This window comes from Gastrolobium bilobum, unplaced genomic scaffold, assembly GCF_033153095.1.
Source record: "Gastrolobium bilobum isolate Gb01-03AN ecotype WA unplaced genomic scaffold, APGP_CSIRO_Gbil_v1 utg3711, whole genome shotgun sequence".
Taxonomy (NCBI): domain Eukaryota; kingdom Viridiplantae; phylum Streptophyta; class Magnoliopsida; order Fabales; family Fabaceae; genus Gastrolobium; species Gastrolobium bilobum.
This window is the reverse complement of record NW_026899314.1, coordinates 324,854-337,623: the sequence shown is the minus strand read 5'-3', so window position 1 is coordinate 337,623 and position 12,770 is coordinate 324,854. Positions and strand designations below refer to the sequence as shown.

The 12,770-nt window shown below is 33.5% G+C and overlaps 1 protein-coding gene across 2 annotated transcripts; it reads right to left on the bottom strand.

Moving 5' to 3' along the window:
- Nucleotides 1-6,378: 6,378 nt before the first annotated feature.
- On the bottom strand, nt 6,379-12,485 carry LOC133289392 (5-methyltetrahydropteroyltriglutamate--homocysteine methyltransferase). Of its 2 annotated transcripts, XM_061487312.1 has the most exons (13): nt 12,349-12,485; nt 11,392-11,745; nt 11,197-11,284; nt 10,865-10,992; nt 10,373-10,764; nt 10,116-10,279; nt 9,329-9,409; nt 9,069-9,235; nt 8,877-8,982; nt 8,456-8,706; nt 8,131-8,332; nt 7,679-8,044; nt 6,379-6,628 (listed from the first exon to the last, which is right to left on the bottom strand). In XM_061487312.1, exons 2-12 carry the CDS (start codon nt 11,739-11,741, stop codon nt 7,682-7,684), a joined length of 2,292 nt encoding a protein of 763 aa, XP_061343296.1. In that variant the 5' UTR covers nt 11,742-11,745; nt 12,349-12,485; the 3' UTR covers nt 6,379-6,628; nt 7,679-7,681. The 2 variants fall into 2 exon arrangements, with proteins under 2 accessions (XP_061343296.1, XP_061343295.1); XM_061487311.1 differs by lacking the exon at nt 6,379-6,628 and having other exon boundaries at nt 7,362-8,044.
- Between the last annotated feature and the right edge of the window lie 285 nt (nt 12,486-12,770).

Here is a 12,770-nt window from a genome sequence, read left to right as displayed (position 1 = left end):
TATTGATTTTTGCAGAACCTTCGATTTGCGAGGCTATCCTATCTAATTATTTTTTTTAACAAAAATATTGGGACCATCTTATGCTCCTTGAGAAAACTAAATCCATATATATATATATATATATATATATATATATGGGTTTCTCTTTTTTCATATCACATGAGATAACATCTCTTATATTATAGACACAACAAATGATGAGGTTCATCACTTGTTAAAAATAAAAAGAGGATAACACGGATTTTGATACCTTACAACATGAGAAAGCAATCTCCGACAACATAAGAAAATGAATTCCATATATATATATATATATATATATATATATATATATATATAATTACATTTATCTGTATGAATAAAATAGAAATAATGCTCATATTTATATGGGTTTATTTGTTTCATTGGTGTAAGTTGCTATCGATCTTATTCATTGAATTTGTTTATATTTAATAATTTTAATTTATTTAATATGAGTCATTAGATGCAAGCAGAATAACAACTAAAATTGAGTGTCAAATTTCTTATATTTATATTGATCTAAGAATAAGAAGTTGTACATCAAATTTTAATAATTGATTTACTTGAATTTAAATGACTCATATATAACAAATCACAATCGCTATATATAAATAGAATCAATAGTCAAAATTAAGAGTGAAATTTGCATTGATATAAAAGAATCATGATTCTGTATGTAAATAAATAAATAAATATGGTATAAATGTATATAAATAAATTTGCACTCGGTTAAAATACGGAGTCAACAAGTAATTGGTTAAATTGGATAAATATATACAAGTTTATATTTCTTACTTAAAATTTCAAAAAATAATAACACAATTTAATAAGTTGATATTTCTAATTTTAAAAGTTTAATATAAAATCAATTAATCAAAGCTTATAAAATAAGCTCACAATCATAATTAAAAGTATACAATACATAACATAATTTAATTGTAAGTTCTTATTAGTTAATTTACAGTGAAAAACATTATGCTACATTCTGATTATTTAAAAAATATCCATTACATGAATGATTAATGAAAGTGTTTCAATTCCAATGATATGCTGGAGCCTAGCCATTCTCGGGACTAGGATGTTGAAATCTTTCTTTTATATAATTTAGACGATTTTAAAAAAATAAAACAGTAAAAGGGAAAAACAGTGAACGAAAGAACAACCTCATAAGAAAAACCATTCATATCATTCCCATGGGTCTGCTTGAAAGTTGAAACAAGCTTTACCAGCTCAGAGTGAAGTGACTGCATTCGTCCCATTCTTCATTTGAGGCATGTAAATACAAGTTATTTTTCTTTAAATAAAAACTATGTTGATACAACTAATATAAATTTCAATATATGTTAAAAAATTACCATTTAGATTAAAGATAATACATATATATATATATATATATATATATATATATATATATATATGTATATATTAAGATTTCAAGATGTTTTGAAATGTTTATTGTATAACTTCAATTCCAGAAAAATATAACTGCATTTTATTAAATTATCTTTCATTAAAATACTTAAAGTACTATTTCTTTATTATTTCTATCTCTAATTTTATTTAATGAAAATGGTAAAAGCTAAAAATAAAGTTAAAAATTATAATTAATTATTTCTTAATTTTGTAAAGTGGCAAATAAATTGAAGTAAAACAGTTTTTCTAAAGAAACAAACATCTTAAAACTAAAAAAATTACAGAAAAGCTATTCTTTTTTACAATTCAAATAAAACTCTGTCTACAAATCAATTAATTTTCATAATTAATTTTCTCAATAATTATATAATACGTCTTTAATTATAAATTGATTTCAGATTAGTCCTTAAAAATAACAGCAAAAGAATTCATATGAAACGAGTTTATATAATTTTAATATTAAATCCTAAACATTATTAAAATCTTAAACGGCTTTAGACACATTGAATTCTATATATTTCGTTAACATTAATAGGTAATTATATTAATTACCCAGAAAAAAGAACTAAATATATCAAGATTTAACATTAATAGGTTTTCACCATACCATTGTAGTTAGAACTAGATGATGGGATTGATCTAAAATTGAGAACAAACACTTTATCCTTTATGGGTCGGTCATAAAATCAAATTAGCAATGATACCATTAAATCAATTGAAACTGTTCAAATAGCTAAATTTGCAGTTTGATTGATTGAACCAACCAATTTGATTTTTTTTATGAAAAAAAGAAAGAAGGAGCGCATTCTGAGATGAAATTAAACAAATATCTGCAACACAAAATCTAAAGCGATAAAACAAGAAAAAGAATTGCATCTATCGATTGGAAATATTCATTGAAGTACTGATATATTCAAAAATTAAATAAAAAGAAAAGGATTTCGGGTACACATTGTTTTTTGGTCATAAGTCTAGTCTTGTTGACTATTTTTGGTTTCTCTTTTGGGTTTGAGGAGAAAACTTTCATTATTGTGGGTACATTCATACTAGAAGGGAAAAAAATTTGGGGGTTAAAAAGAATTATAAGAAAAAATAAGGTTTAAAATGAAAAAAAAAAATTCAAAGAAATTTCGTGGGTTTGAGGCAGTTGTAATTGGGGGAGGGGGAAATTAAAATATTATTATTTAAATAAACAATTACAAAAATATAATATTTTAGAACTAATTTATGGATCTATTGTATTTTGTTACGCCCAAAATAAGCATGACCACTCGCGCATAATTGAGGCACATTCAAGGCTTGAAACATGCCTTTTTTTAGGTGTAACTGGTCGCGCCCCAATTAAGCGCGACTCAGCATATTGTCACGTCTAAATTAGACGTGACCCTACAAAATCGCCAGCATAACAAGACTAGGTAAAATAAGTAAATGAAAAGACAAATAGAGAAAGTTTGCCGAGAGTACCAAAAAAGTGCTCTGAGAAAATTTATTTAAGGGGGTATATGGGAGGAGAAGATTTTTTGTGATCCCGTCCTGTACATTTAGTGTACATAAGATGTGTCTCGTGGAAGGTGAAGTATGTTGATATAGGGGGTGTTTATAGTGACAATGGTAAAAACCAAGGTACTAGTGGAGCTTCCCATGGTGTGCATAAAGGGGGGGGGTGTGAGAGTGGCTAGGATTGCTCTCCATAATAGCAGCGCATGAAGCTCTCTCCCTTGCGAAGAGGTCCTCTTCTTAATGTGAGAGGGGTTATTTCAATTGGAGCCTGGTCAAACTAGTCAGCCTAGCCATTTCAAGCTAGGCATGCTGAATCCCTGCCAAGATGCATGAGGATGAGGGGGCATCCTATGATACCTTCTAGAAGTAGGCCTTTTAAATTGGACTCAATAGTGAGCCTAAGCATGTGGGCTATCCAAAACACGTCCCACCATTGATTCAGTGGGACAGACCAATCAAAACTCATCATTGATTTAGGAGAGAAGATAGAGAAAAAAAAATTATTCCAAATATCCCCTTTTAGTGAAAGGAACACGTTGGCCAGGACCATTCTAAGTTTTTCTATATATAGAAGGAGCCGTAGAACAAATTAATTAAGTTTAATAAAATTATAATTTTTCCTATTTCAACTACCAATGTTGGTCAAATGAGAAAGAAAATTGTGATGCACTAATCAGATTTGTTTTCCTAGCTATAAGATGCCTCATCACCTTCCAATTTCATGAACAAATGTTTGACTATCATAGTTATGTAATCGACTTGTAACCTATTATCTATCTATTCTGATTTTTTAAAATACGGGTTAATTTAGAGCAAATCATAACCAGCAAGCTAAGCTGTCGACAAAATTTGAATGGGAACCTGGAGAGGTCGTATTCAACAACGTGGTTGGTTGGTTCTTTTCTTGGAAGACATTCATATTAAGGGAATATCATATAAATAAGAAAGACCACAGACTCATTGTCAGTTTTGGACTCACAAAAATTTGTAATAAAAGCTGGTTCATGCTTTGTCAATTTCTCAACCTACATATTAATTAAATTAAATTGTTGCAGAGTGTGCTACTAGCCTACTAGGTGTAAGTGTCTCATCTCAACAATGCAGTGCTTCCCCATGTCATGTGGTCCTGCCTTAACCACGACCACTAATAGCACAGGGACAATAAGACATAAATTATATCCAATATATATGCAGCACGTACCATTTACGTTACTCAGCTTCCATATGACTTCATGATAAATCCGTAGTGCTTTAATTTATCTCGTTATCATATTGAGCTGGAAAAAAGTGAAGAATTGTATGGATTTGCTACATTTTTTTTACGATAGATGTGATGAAAAAAGTGAGGGAGAGAAAAAGGTAATAAAACAAAGTGTGTGTAATTTTAAGTGATGTAAAATTGTGTTATTTTAAGTGAGAGAAAGAGATAGATCATCGAGGAGAGAGAGTGGACAAAAAAATAAAAATAAAAGTGTGGGTCTCACTTCTTTATGAGAGTAAAATGACATAAGTTATGTTATTTAAAAAGACAAACACTCTTCCCTAAAATAATATGTAGGATATTTTTACTACTAATTTCTTTTACTACCACTCTAATCACCATTGATGTCAAAAGTTATTTTTTTTCTCTCTCTCTTCATTCAACTTTTTCTCTAATTTAATGATAGTTAAAGTGGTAGTAGAAAAAATTAATAATAAAAATATCTTACCTCATAAAACAAATGGGGGATATTTTTACTACCAACATTTTTCATTACTAACTTACTATCTATATAACCACCATTGGATCAAAGAGAGAGAATGTTAAAAAGTTTCAAGTTTCTGAAGAGAGAAAAAATGTTAATCCAATGGTGATTAGATAGGTAGTATGTTGGTAGTGGAAAATTTTGGTAGTGAGAATATCCCTCCTCTAAAACAAAATAGATATTGTTGGGATGAGAAATTTGTGAGTTTGAAGCCATTACCGTTTATTTCAATCTAGAGGAAGGATATTCTAACTACCAAAAATTCTTACTACTAACTTAGTACCCATCATATCACCATTGGATCAAAGAGAGAAAATGTTAAAAAATATTTGAAGAGAGAGAAAATGTTAATCTAATGGTGATTAGATAGGTAGTAAGTTGGTAGTAGAAAATTTTGGTAGTGAGAATATCCCTCCTCTACAATCTAAGGTACACATAAGAAACCAAATAATTGGATGTCACCTTCTTAGGGTAAGACATTTTTATTACCAATTTTTTCTATTACTAGTCTAATTACCGTTAAATTTAAAAGTTATTTTTCTTTTCTCTTTTTTCATTTAATTTTTTTTCTAATCCAATGATAATTATATTGATAGTGGAGTGGGAGTAGAAAAAATTGATAGTAAGAATATCCTACTTCTTTAAAATTAGGAAGAAATTTGAAAGGCCATTTTCCAAAAAAAGAAAGAAACTTAAAAGGCCCACCATTTTCACCAAAATGCTTTTCTTTTGGTGAAAATTATACTTTAATTTAATAAAATTATATTTTTCAGATTTCAACTACAAATGTTCAACGGCTCCTACCCGCCCCCCAAATCAAATTTTGCTGAACTTTCTCGGAAAACTTTCTCTATTTAGCTTTTTATTTATTTATTTTTAAATATTTCAATCAGTTAATCGCTTCGCGACTAGTTTGATTTGGGACGGGTCTAAGGATTAAAATTTTAAAATCCTTCCAAAAATAATAATGGGAAGTATCGAATACATACTCTCATCTTCAACTGCTCAATTTTTTAATATCAACTGAATTACCATCATTTACTTTCTATATTGAACTTTATGTACTTTCTCTATTTGTCCTTTCGTTTACTTTTTTTTTATCTTATATTGTCTCTTCATTTACATATTTTACTTTATGTTTTAGGCCTATCTTGTCAAGAATAATGATTTTGCATATCACGCTCAATTTAGACTTGATAGTGTGGCTGGATCACGTTTAATTGGAGCGCGATCAGTCACTCCTCTACAAGCAAACAGAGGGACACCCGGCAAAATTAGCATACCTACGTCGCATTGAAAGCAAAAAAATTTAATTTGAATGTTAATGAGGGAAATTGAAAATCTTATATAATAGAGTGTAGATTACTGCACTACTTATTATCTTCATTGATAGTCAAATATTAATTATTTTATTGATTGTATTTAAAGGACTTCATACATTGATTTGTTAGATTTAACAACTAATAAATAATCGATAATTCAATAAAAGTACCTTAACAATAACACTATATTCGATGAGTAAGATTATTTTGTGCGAGATCAACAATCAATAATTTTTTGTAATTACTAGGATTGATATGACTAAAATCATAGGTCAACAAGAATCATCAAATGCAGGAACATGATTACCAATGGGGCTAATTGAAAATTGAAAAATAATAATAATAATAATTGCATGAACATTCTGATATGACATTTAAGCACAATGAAACATTACAACTGAGTGACACGATATAATATTCAAGACTTATTGGCTAATAAAGTTACTTTGATCCTTCCCTTAGACTATAGAGTTGAGGAGGGTACGCTGTGAATACAAAGCTAACAAGATTTCCGAGGACGAGTATTTTAAAGCACTTAAATAGGAAATAGACAAAGTTGCACAACTCCAAGAAGAGGTCAATACTGGTCTCTTTGTCCATGGCGAAGCATCAGGTGTTCTCTCTCATCTGCACACAACGAGAAACATTAGCCAAAGTCAGCAATATAGAAATAGATTTGTTACTTCACATTTCTTTTAATTGATCTTTGCTCCCCTTTTTCTTTTTCAAGTTTCAATTAATAACGTACTTTTTCTTTTCTTTTTATTTTTGCGACTTTGCTTAAAGTAAATTGCACTTTCCTCCAATGCCGTCAGTTGCAGAGTCTTTCTTTAGGCAGGCAACGATTACTCACAGAAAAAACTGTTCTCACAATGAATTACAGCAAATCCAAGTTCTAGTTTTGAAATGTTCTTTTCAGAAAATAGCTGTGCTTTTTTTATGCGTACAAAAGAGCTATTTAATATTACTTGCTTTGCTTAATTTTTGTTTACCCATTATAGGCAAGAGTGGTTGCACCTGTATGATGCTTGGATCAAGATGCCTGCAGTTTAGTCAGGATCTCATCCCTCAAAATTCATTCAAGTTTGATAAAATATTATTGAAAAATATGGTTTAAAATAAGTTTCGGCGGTAAGAAGTGAAACTGCGCTCCGCAGTTATTTTGCATCTGCAGGGATGCACATCCCATCGTAAATAATGGCTTCCTTTCTTTGCTACGTTAGCTAATTTTTATTTAGATTTTACTTAAATAACTTTATCGCACTATTTAATGGGATAGATCAATTTCATCCAATAATAAAGAACATATTAAAATGAGAGCATGAAACAATATAACGATAACACTACAGACAACTTCTCTAAGGTAGGCTTAGTATTTACTGAACCATTCAGAAAGCCACATTTAGAAATATTCGAGTAAGATACTCATCGTTATTTTGCACAAAACTGGTAAAATTGCATATCAATAAAAGGATTGCGGCAAAGCCACAAAGATACAGACATTTGGGAAAACAGAATAGGGGGACGGAAAAGGGGGGGGGGGGGGGGGGGGAAACAATAGCTCACCAGAGCATTCTAAACACCTAAATATTGCACACACAGTTATTGAAACAACCAAAATAGAAATTTTTCCTTTTGTGTAAATCAAGCAGAACCAATATGACTACTTTCTTATACCATTCACTTGGCAAGCTCGTTGCGGATGAGTTTTGCTGCAGCCACCATGTTTGTGAGGGCTGGCTTGACCTCTGTGTACTTACGGGTCTTGAGACCACAGTCAGGGTTGACCCACAAGATGTTTTTCTCAAGCACTGCAAGCATCTTGTTGATCCTGTCAGCAATTTCTTCAGTTGGTGGTATTCTTGGGGAGTGGATGTCATAGACACCAGGGCCAATTCCAGCACCATACTTCACTCCTTCACGGAAGACTGACAGGAGCTTTTCATCAGAACGAGAGTTCTCAATGGTGATAACGTCAGCATCCATATCAATGATTGAGTGGATGATGTCGTTGAAGTTAGAGTAGCACATGTGAGTGTGGATCTGTCAATATGAATGTATATTATTACACATGCAAATATAGAAGGAAAAAAAATACTGTAACCCTATTACTTGTAATTCAGAAATACCTGAGTGGTATCCTGAACACCAACATTGGTGATCCTGAAGGAATGGACAGCCCAGTCCAAGTAGTGAGCTTGCTCTGACTTCCTCAGTGGTAGCCCCTCTCGCAAAGCAGCCTCATCAATTTGGATAACGCTAATGCCACCCTTTTCTAGGTCTTCTACTTCGTCCTTGATAGCCAAAGCAATCTGATAGGTGGTCTCAGATCTGCAAATAGATTCGAACACAGGTTAGAAATAACAATTACGCTGAGTATTAATTTCTTCTTCTTTTTGACACCTTAATGTTTATTTTTTCCCACCACATTATAAGGGGTCTTGAGTTTTATACCTAGGCTGATCATTTCTAACAAAGGACCAGTTGAGAATGGTGACAGGGCCAGTAAGCATTCCCTTCATTGGGCGTTTGGTAAAGCTCTGAGCAAGGGATGACCAGAAAACAGTCATTGGCTTTGGGCGGCTAACATCACCATAGATGATTGGTGGCTTCACGCAACGAGATCCATAGGATTGCACCCACCCATTAACAGTGAAGGCAAAGCCTGACAACTGTTCGCCAAAGTACTCAACCATATCATTCCTCTGCAATGGAAGGCATCCATAATTAGTTGGAAGTTCAATAGCAATCTAACAGTAAGGGCAGAAAATTTGGCAAGAGTAGTTACTCTTTAAAGAGAAAGAGGTGAAGAAGAATATATCAAAACAATGTAAGTTTAATCAAGCTATTTTCACTTCAACAGACTAATATTTACCTCGGGCTCCCCATGTACTAGGACATCAATATCAAGCTCTTCTTGAAGTTCAACAACTTTGCGGATTTCCTCCTTGATTGCCTTAACATACTCTTCCTCGGAGATCCTGAAGAAAACAACATCCGGGTCAATAAAGGAAGGCATATGGTCAAGGTATTCAAGGCAGAGATCAGCATTCTCAGCATTTCTTACTTGTTAGCCTTGTATTCACGGCGTACCCTCCTCAGTTCTACAGTCTGAGGGAAGGATCCAATAGTAGTGGTTGGGAGGATTGGAAGGTTAAGCTTCTTTTGTTGAGCATCCAGCCTGGCACTAACATTAGTAGCACGGCGATGGTCAGAACCCTTCAATGCAGCAGCCTGAGAGGGAAAGAAAAAAAAGAAGCCGTGAGTAACAGCAGAATAATTTTTTTAGCATACCCAATTATTTTTTAACAGAAACTAGAAACTCACAGCCTTTTGAACAGCCTCATTAGTCACTCTTGGAGAGGACTTTCTGGAAGCCTGAGCTGCAGCATTTGAAGAGAAGAAAGCCTGAAAAAGAAACCATAAAAACATTGATTCAGTGAATTATGTAATGAAACAAACAGGAACTTGCATTTATAATTAGTATTTCTATCAGAAACCCCCAAAAGTCACAAAACAACTAGATTTTGGTCTCACGGTTCCAAAATTATTTATGACCAAAACCAGATCCATGCATATATTGCCTTCCACATTGATCCAGTTAATTATGTATGAAACAAACAGGAACTTGCATTTCTATCAGAAACCCTCAAAAGTCTCAAAACAAATTACATTTGGTTCTCATGGTTCCAAAATTATTTATGACCAATGCCAGATCCATGCATACATTACCTACCACTGCTAACTACAACTGCCTGCTGTTCTTATTGACACTTATCATTAATATTTTAGGTACCCAGTACCTCAATTTTATTTATTTAAATTATTAATGCTTCATTTCTCTCCTTACTCACTTAATTTTGTTTATCTTTTCATTATATAATTTCATTCTTTCAATTCTTTCTTAATAAATAAAATAAAATCCTATTTGCCAATGATAACTTTTTTAATCAAAATACGATTTTAGTTTACTTTAAAAACTTATTGAAAACCTTTTCTGTTGTCTATAGATATATTTCCCTCCCTAAATAAAATACCACTTTGTTTTTGGTAACAAACTCAAATCAAATTATTTTAACAAAATGTGAGATGAACTGGAAGAAATTGAAATTACCTCATCCTTTTTGCCAGATAATGCATTAGCCAATGCATTTACTTCAACAATTTTTTGGGCAGCAAAAGCCAACCATGACTTGATCTCATCATCCAACTTGGTCTCATTAACAAGATCAACAGCAGTGTGAAGAAGTGAGCAAGAGGTTGACACAACAAGTTTATCTGCATACAGTTTAAAAACAGATACATCAAGTGACTATATTAACTGCAAAATGTCACCCAAAAATTACTACGAAATGCAAGTTTAATGAATACCTTTTCCCACAATGCCCTCAAGAACCTTTAATGTACTGAGAGAAGCAGTAAGATCGTTAGCCCAAATGTTCCTTCCATCAACTACTCCAGCAAAGAGGTATTTTCCACTGGGAAATCCACTCTTGATCAAATCAAGAGTCTGAGTTCCACGGATTAAATCAAATCCATATGCGGTGACACCATTTAGAGATGTGAGAGTCTTGTATGCCTCAGCAGGGATGTCAGCAAAGTAGGTCTCAATAAGAACATTCAAACCAGATAAAGTAGATGCAAGTTCTGAGTATGCATCAGTAAATGCTTTCAACTTGTGAGCGTCAAGGTCCAAAACAAGGGTAGGTTCATCAAATTGGATCCATGAAGCACCAGCTGCCTTAAGATCGGAGATAACTTGCCTGAGTTTATAGTGATAAGCAAGTTAGATAAATAACATGAATATATACAAAATAATAATAATAATAATAATAATTTCCATAAACAGGTTACGTTTCTTACTTGTAGATAGCAAGGACCTTGGGGAGGAGAGAGAGGAGAGAAAACGATTTCTCAACTCCCTTGGCGGGTTTGGAGAGCAACAAGTATGATACAGGGCCGACCAGGACAGGAACGGTATCTATTCCAAGCTGCAAGACAAATTAAATATTCAATGACAACGTTGAAATAGATAAAAATAAGAAAAATGCTAAGACTTAAGCTGTTATCACAATGACCCACATCACTCTGAGATCTTTTGAAATTGGACCGTGATCTAAATAAAAATATCACACACAGCTATTACTCAGCTAAGCTAATGCAAATGGCTTTAATACATAAACGAAAGCACATACCGCCTTGGCCTCCTTGTATTCTTCAACAGCCTTGTGAGAAGCATACGTGAAGTGAACATCAGGTCCAAGTTCGGGGACAATAAAGTGGCTGAATCAACGCACACAAAACAGCTCAGTAATAAGATCACTGGAATAAAACGAAAAGCAACACCAAAAGTACATCACCGACACCAGACAATGCGAGGCATCACTTACTAGTTGGTGTCGAACCACTTGGTCATCTCCATAGCAGGCACAGTAGCATTACCTCTGGCCATGGAGAAGTAAGTATCGAATCCAATCTCCCCACCAGTCCAGCCGTATCTGGGTGGGACGGCGCCGAGGGTTGCGGTGGCGTCAAGCACCTGATCATAGTACGAGAAAGTGTTGCTGGGGATGTGCTTGATCCCAGCATCAGCCATCTGCTTCCAGATGGATGCCCTGAGTTCAGCAGCCACCTTCTGCAAATCCTCAGCGCTGGTCTTCTTATCCCAGAACGACTCCAGAGCGAACTTGAGCTCTCTCTTGGGGCCCATGCGAGGGTATCCAACAATATGTGATGCCATTGTTCTGTTGCAACAAGTCAAAATCCAAATCAACTCACACTAATCAAGATTTCAAAAAAAAAAAAACTAATCACATCACATCGGCAATAATATCCTGAGATTATAATCAGTATAAAGCAAGTTCCGATTCTCTATGCTTCACGAAAGGTAACACATCATTTCCAAGCTATTCAACAGAAGCAAGTTAAACCAACTCGAAGTAGAAATTAATTAGAGCATAACAGAGTCAGCAACTTGGTGAGCTCACACAAACATCAAATCTTAAAAATAGATAGCAAATTTCACGAAATTCAAAGTTCTGGAACTATCATTTCAGATTCGTATAATAAATGTTTCAGATCTAGTAGATCTACACACTTAGACAACTAAAGGCAACGGATCTACGTCCAAAAGCATTCATGGAAGGTTAACATTACATTTAATAGTAGATCTTAGGTGATAATGAAGTTCAATTGAAGTTTTAGTTATGGAAAATGAGAATTGTGAAATGGATCATGATATTTAAGAGAAGAGAGGAAGAGCATGACATAGACTGAAAGAGGATAACGGAGTAGAGAGAAACACGGTGAGGATAGAGAGAGAGAGAGAGAGAGTGAGGGTCTCGTACCTTACTATAGTGTATGAGACTAGTTCTCGGTGGCTTCTTCTTCGCTTCTTACAGTGGAGAATGAAGCAGAGAACAGAGTACGAGCTCTATGGAATGGTTTTCGCGTTATTTATAGCCGTTTTCTGCCCCAGATCTGAGATTCACCCACTCTCAATTCATTTTCCAATCGCATTTTCTTTCTTTTTCAAAACAAGAGAAATTAATTTAAGAATTTTGTTTCTTGTTTTTTACTTTTTTTATTTTATTAATTATGCTGATGAATTTGGAGATAAATTTATTGAAGATTGGAGATATTTTTTGGAGTTCTTAAATCTACGCGCTTCCGTGGCTCGTGACAGCAAGATTTTGGCGACAATACATGCTTTGCTTGGATTTTGGACACGTCGATTCAACTAATGCTTCTTAACTGTTACAGTCCCTCC

Excerpts from the sequence above, each read along its gene's own strand:
- LOC133289392 (XM_061487312.1), bottom strand. The coding sequence starts at position 11,741 with ATGGCATCACATATTGTTGGATACCCTCGCATGGGCCCCAAGAGAGAG. Across the intron at positions 10,765-10,864 it reads AAGGTCCTTGCTATCTACAA|GCAAGTTATCTCCGATCTTA; the intron begins GTAAGAAACGTA and ends CTATAAACTCAG. Across the intron at positions 9,410-10,115 it reads TATCTGGCAAAAAGGATGAG|GCTTTCTTCTCTTCAAATGC; the intron begins GTAATTTCAATT and ends TTTCTTTTTCAG.